The following is a 12,640-nucleotide window of genomic DNA, read 5'->3' on the forward strand; positions in this document are numbered from 1 at the left end:
CACCAATGTAGGTATATTGCGTCTCACATTTTGCTTAATAGAGAGTGAGACGCAATGCCATTGGACAGGTGGAATGTCCCCTTATGTGTGGCATTACATTACGGGCCGATCTATATTGAATGCGTCATTTTTTCATTGTATTTCTAAGCAAAATTTATCTGAACATACTTCTTAAATAGGTCTTATGCTAACCACCCTTTAAATATTCGCCCTTTGAATTCACACACTGTATAAATGTTGTCTTACAGTCCACCGCACGAAATCGCTAAATAAAATAATGAAACAGTGTTATTCATATGTACAATATATTGGTCAATAAGGTTTGTGGCGCACCCTCATCTTGTTCATGGAGCTGGCTAGCTTGTGTCCGAGGCCGTTCTGCTCGTGGGACTCCCCGCTCGGGGACCAGATGCTGATGAGGCCGGACTCGCCCGTCGTCACCAGGATGTCTCTCTGTGGACAATCAATACATATCAGGGGATGTGTTACATGTATCACACCGTAGAGATATGACGCAAAGAACAACACGCAAAACAATAGACCACCTGAAGTTGACAGCAAAGTGTGATTGTAGTAGAGCGATAAGTTAAAAAAAAACCGGCCAAGTGCGAGTCGGACTCGCACACGAAGGGTTCCGTACCATTATCTATAAAAACGGTCACCCATCCAAGTACTGACCCCGCCCGACGTTGCTTAACTTCGGTCAAAAATCACGTTTGTTGTATGGGAGCCCCACTAAAATCTTTATTTTATTCTGTTTTTAGTATTTGTTGTTATAGCGGCAACAGAAATACATCATCTGTGAAAATTTCAACTGTCTAGCTATCGTGAGATACAGCCTGGTAACAGACGGACGGACGGACAGCGGAGTCTTAGTAATAGGGTCCCGTTTTACCCTTTGGGTACGGAATCCTAAAAACATCTACGGTTTTTATGCCTATCAAAATTGAGCCATGTAATCTTCATAACAAATGCTCCATTGAGCGTGAGAGAGTTGTCGGAAAAAGAACATGAAACCTAAAAGCTGTGTGTCGTCTCGTGTACATACCTCTGCATTGTAGGAGCAGCACCTCACGACCTGCTTGTTCCCGGCGAAGTTGGTGGTCGGCTGCAGCTTCTTACTGGTGGCCGTCACCGAGCGGAGGACGTTTCTAAAACATTATTTATATTTTCTTCAGGTTTGTAGGGAAGATATCAACAACAAAATTCACATTTTTTGCCGTAATCCTTTTATATAAAGTTTCCTTTGCAATAAGTTCCTTGTTTTTGCAATAACATTTAGGAAATTTAAATTAACAGTGTATATATGTTTCACATAGATATATTAGGGAATTCTGTTTTTCATTGCCACCCTGATGATAGTGTCTCGCGGTGCACGGTGGTAAACAAGATGGTCTTACCCTGTGCCTGCGTGTGATCCGGCCAGCATGACGCACTCGCCGTCGGCTGAGCGATACGTGTCCACCAGGTAGCAGTCGTCACCACGGCTACGCTGTAAACACAAAGTGATTCTAATTATGAAAATATGAACACTTAGCTGACCTTATCTCAATAGGCGGATCCACAGATAGGGAGCCGCCTCGAGAGGAAATTGCCGCGCGAAGCAGCTCGGTCAGTGGAGACTTCCTCGCCCGAGGCAATGCGGCAGCGAGTGCGCTTACTTTGCCAAAGGCACGAGTAAACGGCTAGTTCTGCGTGGACCCGCCTATTAACATAAGGCTTATGGCCAGTCAGCAGTGTCGACAATGGTATACAGTAAGTTGTAGGTACTCTAAATCGAACCGTGATGGGATGACACTTGGCAGATTTTACGTTTCCCAGTCTACCTTGATGGTCCGGGAGATCTTGTCGCGGTCGTAGCTCCGTATGAGGTCGCCGCGCTCCGTGTCCCACACCTGCAGGTCGCTGCTCTGAGTCACGCACGATGCCTGCAGTGGAAAAATTGTTATTTGTTTTAAAAGGGGGCAAAGTTGTTGTTTAACCGCTCGTGCTAATATTGATACCCGAGCAAGCGAAAGATTCCAAAATTGAATTGTTCGAAAAATGAAACCTTGAGCGTTGCGAGGGTTTCAAAGCACGAGGGTTAAACAAAATTTTCCCCCGAGTGAAACACAAAATGTTTCACCACACCAACCCAAAGCAAATATTAAATGTAAAATATCAAACAAAATCAAATCCAAATGAATGTTATTAAATATTTATCAATTATCATCCAAAATCGTCATTTAAAAGTCAATTCTACCAGCAAACATAAGAAAACAACTCAAAATTTGCATTTGATTACTTTGCCTCACAATCCTCACATGTAAATAAAATGCAACTTTTCTATCAGTTTTTCAAGTGCAAAGTAAGCCTTTCCGATCTGGTGTGGTGAAAAATTAATTGCAGATGGATCGAATATCGAAACATATCCTAAGTTTAGGATTTTTTAAGTTAGTGCCTTGACAACATTAATCTAAACCCAATGTTATCCTTAACTTTTGAAATAGGTGTTACCAACAGAAAAAGATAAGGAGCGCAAGCAGTAGGGATGTGTGTTAGGGTGGTATTCCACTTGTCCAAGATCTTTGTCCAATGTGTATTTGTGTCTCACATTTTGCTTAAAAAAATGTGAGACGCAATTCACATTGGACAAGCGGAATACCACCCTTATAACCAAATTCTAAAGCCAACAGTTGTTTAGAGTTTTGCATACAACATAACATTAATTTTATTACATATGAAAACCTATAACGTCGTGATAGCCGTCATGGAAGAGAACAATCTCACACCTGATGATGCTGAAGACTCGGCAAAGTGGAGAAGATTGAGTAGGAAAGCGGACTCTGGCGCTGGGCTAGGGAAACGATACGTTGAAAAAGAAGAAGAAGATGTAGACCTTTAACACCAAAATGTGTAAGTTTGTCTAGTCTTTTCTATAATTTCGAATTTTCGAGTGTTGCATGGTATACCTGTGTGTCACTAAGCCACGTGATCTTCTCTATAGAGTTCTCCACATTGAGTGAGTATGTGAGTGCATCGTCTTCATTGGGCTCCATGATGTTGAAGATGTTGAGGAGTCCATCATCAGCACCAGATGCTAATATGCTGGGTTTTTTCTTGTGGAATTTTACCTGGAATTATTAATAGTAAAGTCAAGTTTAATAATGAGACTTTTAATTGAATAAAAGGAAAAAGACTTGATAATGGTGTTGCTCATAACATTGAGCCAAATTTATAATCACAAAAGAAAAAATATGCATAAGAGTTTGATGTTTTGGTGTAAGAATATGGTACAATGAATATGTTTTCTATTTTTTTCTAATGGCTGATACAACTGTTATGCATGGTGTGGCAGAAAAGCAGACACACTTTTAGAACTCTACTAACACATTGGTCATTGAAAATTACAAAAACAAATGGGTATTGAAGATTTTAACATTTACCTGAGTGATATCATCAGTGTGTGAGTTCCAATAGCCACCCAGAGGCTTGGTTATGCGCTGATCCCAGAACACAAGGTACGCATCATTCTGCACTGTCTGGCTACCGGCACAGAGTACTCGGCTATTGCAGGACACGTCCATGCATAAGTATGGGCGGACTATCTGTTCTTCCTCATCTGGAAAATCAGGTTATGTTTTATTACATTTTTACAATGCATTTTTCCTTTAACTTTTAAATATTAAAAAATGTTTTGAATATGATCTGTTTTGCCATTAAAGAGCTTTTTCCAAAACACTTATCTTCTAAAACGCCATAAGTGCTGCATCAAATAGATAGTGATGGCCAAAGTGGTCAAATATATTGGAACACATCCTTATTCCTATGGTAACAAAGGCATGTTATGTTATGATATATTTGGCCACTTTGACCATCACTATGTATTTGATGCTGACTGTATGACACACACTTGGCCAGTTTTTTTTTCTTTTAGCACTAGTGGAAAAAGAGCTCTAATGCTATAGACTGACTGGTTAGAATGTAAGTTTTGGGGTCGGCAATCAGCATCAATCCAATCATTTATCAGTATAAAAATAATGATAAGTTGTTACTTCCACATTAACCTCTCAAATCCCAGTACTTTTTTTTTAATTTGGCACTTTTACAATTATTTGTTTTTTTATTGCATTGATAGAATGCAAATACTTGGTTAACCTAATGTTGCATTACCAGGATTAATCGATTAAAAAGCTCCAGTAGCTAAGTTCAGCTTCAATATTTAATTTAGAGAATGGTTTGGCTAACACAATGTAACCTAAATCTACCTTTATACTCCTGCACACAGCTCCCGCTGGTCCTCGTGTCCCACAACTTCACCAGCCCGTCCTGGCCACACGAATGCAGGAGGTGATCCTCTTTATGCAAGAACACCACATCCGTCAGCTCCTTCTTGTGGCCGCTGAGCTTGCACACCTTATTCAGCGACGTGTTTGTCAGCTGGTATACCTCGATACTGTTGTCTACTAGACTAACGGCTATTTTTAATGACCTGGAAATCAATTTCAGACGTAAACATGTGGTAAACGTTATAAGTGAAAAACTATAATATAACTATTAATGTTAGGTTATTATCGCATAAAATAAATTAGGAAATGCTTTAACAAGTTTTAGTGACATGAATCAGTACTCACTTTGTTGTGGCTAACTTATTTATATACGATTTCTTAAGCGACACTGCAGTTTCTGTTAACAAACTGTATTTTTTACTAAACAATTGTTCTATCTCTTCTGGCCCTACTATGTCGCGGTCCTCCTCTTCTGTGTCAATTATATCTGCCATTATTTGTAGATTTTAAACGTAATTTCATATAAATTTATTTAAAAAACTGCATGTAAACAAATGTACACAACACGTGTGGAACTAGAAATTTCACGTCAGTTTGACATTTGACATTGAATGGCTGAGTGACGTAGCTTATCGGTAAATACCGAAATAACCAACGTTACTCTGTAATGTTGAAGTCGGTTTTAAATGTTTCTTAAATAGCGTTATTTTATTTTATAAATTAAATTTGTATATTTTTAATTTTAAAATGCGGGAAACAGAAAATAAGATCTTATTAATATTATTATTTATTATTTTGGATTATTAAAATATGACTGATAATATTAGTCTGTCAAGCCCTTTCCTTCAGTAGAAAAAAGCGGCAAACTTAAAAATGTAGTCGCGCAGATTTATCGTCACATAAAATATGAATTTGGCGCCTTTGTCTACTGACAAACTTGTTTGATCGGCACCGGCTATAATATTATTATTTGTAAGTAGTTCTCCGATGCGTGCTCCGAGAGCGCGGGCCAACGCGTTCAATGTCCCCAGCGGCAAGTCTGGCGGCCAGGGTCCGGAGCGGCAGCGGGCTGATGCTGCTCAGCTCCGAGACTTGGTCGGAGAACGCCCAACGGATGTTGCGGTCCATGCGGATATGATCTGAAAAAGTATTACAATGTAGACTCGGTAAAGGCCTCGTGATAAGAGTAGTAGGTATAGGTATAAGTACATGGAAATTTGAGATAAATCTCAAGTGGACACTGATAACAACGTCTGAACAATATCAAATTATTTAGTTATTATAATAGGTAAGTAAGTCAATATTTTCCAAGTTCCCGTGTTGAATGCATTGCTTTCGTACTACACTTTTTAGCAATAGTTGCAAAGTCAAGATTGATTACCTATCGCCGGGTCCACAATAGCGAAGGCCCGCTTGAGTGCGTCCACAGTGATCATCTTGCTGCCCTGCCCCTTGCCGCCTAACTCTGCCAGGACCTCACGCAGGTATTTGTCCTGAGCTTGTTGCCGTTGTCGGTATAGCTCCCGCGCGAACTCCACGCGGTCGAAGCCTTCCTCGTTCTGGTGAAGGGAACAATGGTTAAGAATAGACAATACCAAAATAGATTCCTCAGAGAGATGGACGGATTTAGGGGGATCGCAAGTATAACGTCTAGGCATCAAGAGTTACCGTCCACGAAGACTGTCGCAAAAATTAAAATTCGAAGGTGAAGTGCAGGATCTTCATTTCTATTGCGCTACGTATAATGACTAACATTGGTTTAGTTATCATTTGTTTTTTTTTTATTCTAACCTAAACAATCGAAATCTACTAGAGATCAAGCTAAGGTTGAGGTATGTAAGAATAGTAAGATGATTGGTAGATGATACATTGCGTTCAGGTGGAAGTAGGTCTCAAAACTTGCCTCTTGGAACCGTTTGTCCAGGTTAACTTCGGTGTTGTTCAGTTTCAGCTTCAGCTGCTTTCGCACTACATCGCAGAGATTGCGGATGTCCACTTCGCTCTTCAAAGGAAATTGTGCTTTGGCTACTTTCTCGAATTCTTCTATGGAAATAGTCTGAAAACAAAGTCCCAAGTTATGTAAAGGATACATTTATGTGTGGTTTCTCTGACACAGTCAGGATTAAAACATCAGTTACGCAGTGAATGCTTTATCCTGTCGCTTCTCTGTATGGCCCCTGCTGCTACTACTGTTGCGATGAACTCATTCTAGAGAAGTAGAGGTAGTAGGTTTTTGTCTTACCTCCCCATCCTTGCTGACCCGGTACAGCTGGTCTCTCAGCGTCTCCCACTGCGCGCGCAGCGACCAATAGATGTCCTCGCTCAGGTGGCCGTGCAGCACGCCCCAGAACAGCTTGACTTGCGGCTCGTCCAGCATCTGCTCGGCGCCGGCGCACAGGTTGTAGGCCCATTCAGCACGTACTGATACTTGCTGGTATCTGGACGAAATTGAACTTGAATACCTACTGATCTATAAAGGAGTTACATAATCCTGCTACCATCATTTCGTCGAACACTTCGTGCTGAGAGGGAGAGAAAAATGTTGTAGGTACATAAATGTTAGGTATTGTATTTCCCTGTTCCACTGATTAACCCCTTTAGGATTTATGTGAACGTGGTAGTGTACCTAAAGGTGGGCAACCTTTACATGTGTAGCTACTACACAAATTGACGCACTATAACATTGGAGAGATTTTGCAAAACCAACTATGTACCTAAGCTATCACCAAAGAGAATGAAACCACCGGCAACATCTCTATGGAGCCTTCATCGTGAATCATGACCACCAAGATCGAGTGGTCGTTCAGAGTTCAAGAGTAAGATAACCACCGTGGCCTTACTCATCAGTATGATAACCGCGCTAAATACAGTGGTGTGGTTTCGGGTTACCTGTCCTCTAAATACTTCGTCAGATACTCTTGCATAGGGATGGCTTGTCGCCCCTTGCCACGCCATACGTCCGTTATAAGCACGCTCACTTCACGCCGGGATAGTCGTATGTTGCGGACCTTGCCAGTGTAACGTAGGTACGGAGGGATTGCGGGATCCGTGCCCTGTGTCCAATGAAATACGTTAGTGCCGACTATGCATTCGCCAATGTGAATAGCCTCTGAAGAAGGAAAGTTTTCCAAGCGGTACCACTACTCCTAAGTTCAACGCCGGCAACACCAAAGCAATAAGAATAATAGGTAGCAATTGACTTAACATTTAAAATAGTATTGTTTATCTGTAAATAATATATTTACTAGGCCATCAAAATATTCCAAGTGATCGCTTTCTGCAGCCGGTCCCAGCTCCTTCAAAAGCACTCTGAGAATATCTCTCGAGGACAGGCCACTTGCCAGCTGCCACCATCTGGAAAGATTTATTGAATGGATACGTAGGTATTAATTATACAGGAAACCTAAATGATCTAACAGAGTGTGCTCCATTCAGAGGTGACCGTCAGAAGCTGTCTTGATCGTTAAGCGTCCACTTACTTTAGGTACCTATATTGCTTTGCAAATTTTTCTTGTTGAGAAAATATAATATCTCCATGGTTATCTGAGAGCTCTAACCTCTCCCGGCCTCCGCTGATGAAGTCTGCGCAGATCTCCCACCGCGGCCGCGGCGTGCCCGCGCGCTCCAGTTCGCTGCACCGTTCCTTGCTCTCAGCCAGCTCCTCTTCGAGACTTTTCTTGCTTGCTGAACAGAAAGAGCAGGAGTAAATATGATTTGAGTTTCTATAAGAAGAGTATGGTGCCATATGCCTGGGTAATATCTCATGCAATTAATTCCAGAAATGTTATGAAAATTTAACTTGCTAATTGCTATAACTTCAAACATCGTATACGTACGCTTTGCGCATCACACTTTTTGGGGAACATAGCTCACAATTTCGATAGATGCACATACTACACCAAACCACTATGCTACACCTAAATCATAATCAGAAATTAGGCTCCATCATTCTTAAGTTTCGGAACAGAAACATTAACAGCAAGACTAAGAAGTTTTTGATAATAAGCTATATGAATTGTCAGTTAACAGAGTGGATGGTACCTAAAACCTTCTTATATTTGTCCTGCAATGCCCCCAGTTCCGCCTGCAGCTCGCCAGCCCGCTTGTCGAGCTCCGACCACTTCGTATCCAAGCTATCGAACTCGCGCTGCGGGACCGTTTGCGCGTATTGCTCGGACATTTTGTGGAGCTTATGTTGGGTTGAGGATAGTTGCTCCCTGCAACAAATACACGGAAGAATGAATGAGCGCGCCGCGCTGTGAACAAATACAATGGACTGATAGTCGATATTCTTAAGCATTGTACCTACTGACATTGCTAAACTCTACCTATACGGTCCAGTATCAATAGGTGTCATATACCTACATTTCGTACCTTTTACAGTTGATTACCTAGATGATCTTATCTTGGCCCTTTACATAGTGAGGTAGTCACGTAACCGCAATGATTAGTTCTTAAAGTGGAGTGCGTTGCCAACCGTAGTTGCAGTAGCCAAGACAAAGTCACTGCAGAGTTGACTTCGACAGAATTCTACCGCTTTCTTAAGTCGTCGAAGTCCACCTACCTGCACCGATCTAGTGCGATGCGCAGTATGACGGGGTCTTCATGAGCGGTATCAGCAGGAGCGCTCTCCAGCTCACGCAGACGTAACTGCAGCGACAGGTTCTCGAAGTAGAGAGTGTAGCGTGCGTCGCGCTCGCGCGCCAGGCTGAGGTATTCGGAGAAATGTTCGTCTTTTATCTGCAAAAGATTTGACTAATTGTAAGACAAGATGCATCTAACAGGGGCAATAGGTAAAAGGTGGGTAAAGGTCTTCTTCTAATAGAACCATAAAACCATTAGATGACGGTTTCAAGGTTAATTAAGTAAATACATTAAAATTGACGTGTCTGACAAAAGACGTTACAGAAAGTGAATGCAACAAGCCTCAACCTTTCCAATTTCCTTCTTGAGCTTGGAGACGTGAAGGGTGAGCTCCTGGTTCTTGACACGCAAATCTTCTGTCTCCTTCTGCAGCGCCTTCATTTTCTCATCTCTAGCTGCCTTGCGCGTCGATATGCCGAACACTCTCTGGAATGTTTACGGACTTTAGAATATCTCACTCGCTTTTACGGGAAATTCATTGCTACCAGAATGGATCTAACTCTACACATCCGCTACTATTGATGCTGGCTGTGCTAGTAGAGCGCTAGAACCTATACCTACCTACTAACAATACATATTATGTTTGAAGCATATTTCTACTTAGTTACGTAGGTAGGTACATTTTAATTTAAATCACATAAAGCTGAGATAAATCTGTCTGTCTGGGTTTATCAGATTTCTCAACTTTTAAAAACAAACCAAAATTTACGATTAGATTACACACAGACAGCCTACACAGAGCTGGTATACAATGCTACACGATACTGTATGGTTATCATATATATCACGTTTACGATTATGTCATATTGCAACGGAGATAACGATTACATAGTTTACATACATGTAAATGTCATAATAAAAATGTTATTAAATTTTGTTGCTAACTCAGTTACGCCGTTTATTTTTGACCGCCAAAGGCTACAGCGCAATATAAGCCTTCATGCATTACGACAAGGTTCATGATGACGTACCGTTCAAAAAGTAAAGACACCCCATAATCCATAGGCCCCAACTGTATGAACAGTAACACTGTTAACAGATCTATAATGGACCTTTTAACTTTGCAATAAGGTTTAAAATAGGCAGTCAACAATGTGGATGATGGTGCATATAAATATGTGAAGTGAAAGTAGTTTCACTACACGATAAGTAGGTCAAAATTCAATTAATGTGAGGTATCGGTTGGCGACGAAATGCTTCAGTAAATGAATAACTAAGTGTAGCCTGTCCATACATGTGTTAGGCAGATATTTTTAGAAGTTAGAACAGGAGAAGTAAATGTTTGCTATTTGTATAACTAAATAATTTAAATAAACTACTTGATAGATAAATATTTAGTTTTGACGATAAGAGTGAGAAATAGTGTGATTAAAATACAAGGACTAAAACTAATGTTTGATTTTTGATAACGTTTTTATTACAATGTAATAACAATCAAAGTTACAACAAATAATACTTCTTAGAATTAGTCATGATAACAGTATTAATTACAATGTACATTAAGGAGTATATTAGTGAAGTTAGGCGCATGTTGAGTGTAGTACTCATATAGAGAGCCCTGTGTGCTCGGAGATATGATAAACAAGTTTCTATTGTTTCTTATCACACCAGCTCTGTACTTGTTTGCGTATGCTTTTAATATCTTCTGCATACGTCCTGCAGCAGCCTCCGATATATTTAACACCTAAGTCTAACCATTCATGGACATAATGGTCCAATCGTTGCAACTTGTCACCCTCAGTCCAGCCAAGGTCCTTGTGGTACTTTTCTCCTGAATTCGGGTATACTATAAGGGGTATAGGTATCATCCTGTTATCATTTATGCCGCCTAGTAAGTGAACAATGTTAGCCGGAGCCGTGCAGTTTGCTCCAATAGCTATAATTTGCTCTGGATTCAAATCATAACATTTCCTTGCAACAGTTTGATAATCTTCTCCATGGGAAATATGTTTTTCATCTTTACAACTGAAAGACAGCCATGCTTTAGTCTCCGGGTAATCTTTTAACAGTTCAACAAGCATCACAGCCTCCTTTTCACATGGCACTGTTTCAAATGCAAGTAGATCAACTCCAGAGTCTATTAGAGCCTCAATGCGAGGTCTATGCCAGTCTCTCATAGTTTCAGCTGACGTGGTGTCGGCATAGGCGCCGTTGTACTCTGAACCGTCGTGTAAATGCGCGCCATATGGCCCCACCGACCCAGCTATCAAAGGGTTTTGATTTGAAGTATTATTATTAGCATATTCCTCAAGGTGTACCTTCCTCGCCTCTTTTGCGAGTCCGACAGCACTTTTGATCAAATCTAAGCCAGCTTCAGGCGATATATCAAGGTATTTTACAAACCCTCCGACGGAGGCCTGATACGTGTTGGTCATGATGATGTCGGCTCCAGCCTTCAGGAAGTCGAGGTGTGTCTTGTAGACATCGCGCGGGCGGGTCTGCAGGAAGCGCGCCGTCCACAGCGGGTCACCGTCGACGTTGTCGCCGACGTGGCAGGACAGCTGCGACGAAAACCCACCATCCAAAACTTTAATCTTAGACGACGCATCTGCCATATTTCGCGCTACAAACGTTTCTACAATACAAAATGTCCAATGCACTTCCGCGGTTCCTTAGAGAGAATGAGCCGAGATAGTTGTGTTTCCGCTTATATTATCAATCGTTTATCGCGATATGTTTGGTTTGGAAAATGTAAACAAAAATAAATGATACGAAAAAAGTGAACGTCACATAACGTCACCTTGACATTTGTCAAAACCGGTTTCTTGTTTAAGACATGATTTAAAACGACTGCGGTTAATGATGTGTTTAATTAAGGGGAAGTGCTGCAGTTAAGACTGTACTGGACAAAGAATATAATACTCACTAGGAGGTACTGGACAAGACATACATGATGTCCTTCTCTATCGTACTTACATCTTGAATCAAGAACTGTGATATTCGTTCATCTCTGACAAGAATGGCATTATCGTAGGCTTGTTTTATGTCAGTAAGCGTATTTGAATACGTGACGCTATATTTTATGAGCTCATTAAAAGCTTCCCGGTAAATCTGAAACAAAATAAATAAAGTAAACTATCCCAGTTCAATATAATAGTATCTACAGACGACCGCACCGGATCGCGACCTTGGTGCGATGCGGCGCACGTGCGATAGTGTGTAGGGTGGTCCGCCGTACGACCGATAAGGATGCAGCTATAAGTGTGAGCGAGAAAGAGATATTTTGACCGCACCAAGGTCGCGGTCGTCTGTAGACCAACTTTAGTAAAAATACGCCCACCTCAAGCACTTCGTCGTGATATTGCTGCTGCGTTTGTAAAACTTCACTGGATGGCTTCTTAAGATGTTTTAATTTTAATGCCACTGTAGAGTTTATCGCTTTTAAATATTTTGGAGAATTATTGCTGTCGTTAGCTGAATACATAACTTATGTTAAAATAGGCAAAGGCAAGTTACCTAGAAACTTTTAAGTGGTTTGTTGTAGTGATTATCTCGAGATAGTGTGATCAACATTGATAAATTGTACAAGTGAAAAATTTATTGAGCAATGCATCCATTCGACATTTTAGCAAATCTGCCACAAAAAGTAGCACTCAAATATATGAAATGTTGAACATTACTATAAAGAGGCATGTTAAGGCCCCAGTACACAATGGAGCATTGCCGGCCACTCCAAGGGACGCATTTATGCGTTAGAGGGAGCAAGTGATATTGCTATCTCATTCTAC

General features: G+C 41.0%; 2 protein-coding genes across 2 annotated transcripts; both read right to left on the reverse strand.

Moving 5' to 3' along the window:
- Positions 1-312: 312 nt before the first annotated feature.
- LOC134798039 (WD repeat-containing protein 89) lies at positions 313-4,864 on the reverse strand. Its single transcript, XM_063770368.1, has 8 exons — positions 4,614-4,864; positions 4,248-4,471; positions 3,426-3,601; positions 2,952-3,113; positions 1,827-1,928; positions 1,401-1,492; positions 1,049-1,151; positions 313-453 (listed from the first exon to the last, which is right to left on the reverse strand). Exons 1-8 carry the CDS (start codon positions 4,760-4,762, stop codon positions 313-315), a joined length of 1,149 nt encoding a protein of 382 aa, XP_063626438.1. The 5' UTR covers positions 4,763-4,864.
- Positions 4,865-5,232: 368 nt separating this feature from the next.
- Positions 5,233-11,659, reverse strand: LOC134797957 (translin-associated factor X-interacting protein 1-like). Its single transcript, XM_063770295.1, has 11 exons — positions 10,532-11,659; positions 9,201-9,338; positions 8,833-9,008; positions 8,310-8,485; positions 7,826-7,952; positions 7,514-7,622; positions 7,158-7,321; positions 6,511-6,706; positions 6,172-6,324; positions 5,650-5,827; positions 5,233-5,407 (listed from the first exon to the last, which is right to left on the reverse strand). The coding sequence occupies exons 1-11, from the start codon at positions 11,465-11,467 to the stop codon at positions 5,235-5,237; spliced, it is 2,526 nt and encodes an 841-aa protein (XP_063626365.1). The 5' UTR covers positions 11,468-11,659; the 3' UTR covers positions 5,233-5,234.
- Positions 11,660-12,640: the final 981 nt, after the last annotated feature.

This window comes from Cydia splendana, chromosome 16, assembly GCF_910591565.1.
Source record: "Cydia splendana chromosome 16, ilCydSple1.2, whole genome shotgun sequence".
In the NCBI taxonomy this organism is placed as follows: Eukaryota; Metazoa; Arthropoda; class Insecta; order Lepidoptera; family Tortricidae; genus Cydia; species Cydia splendana.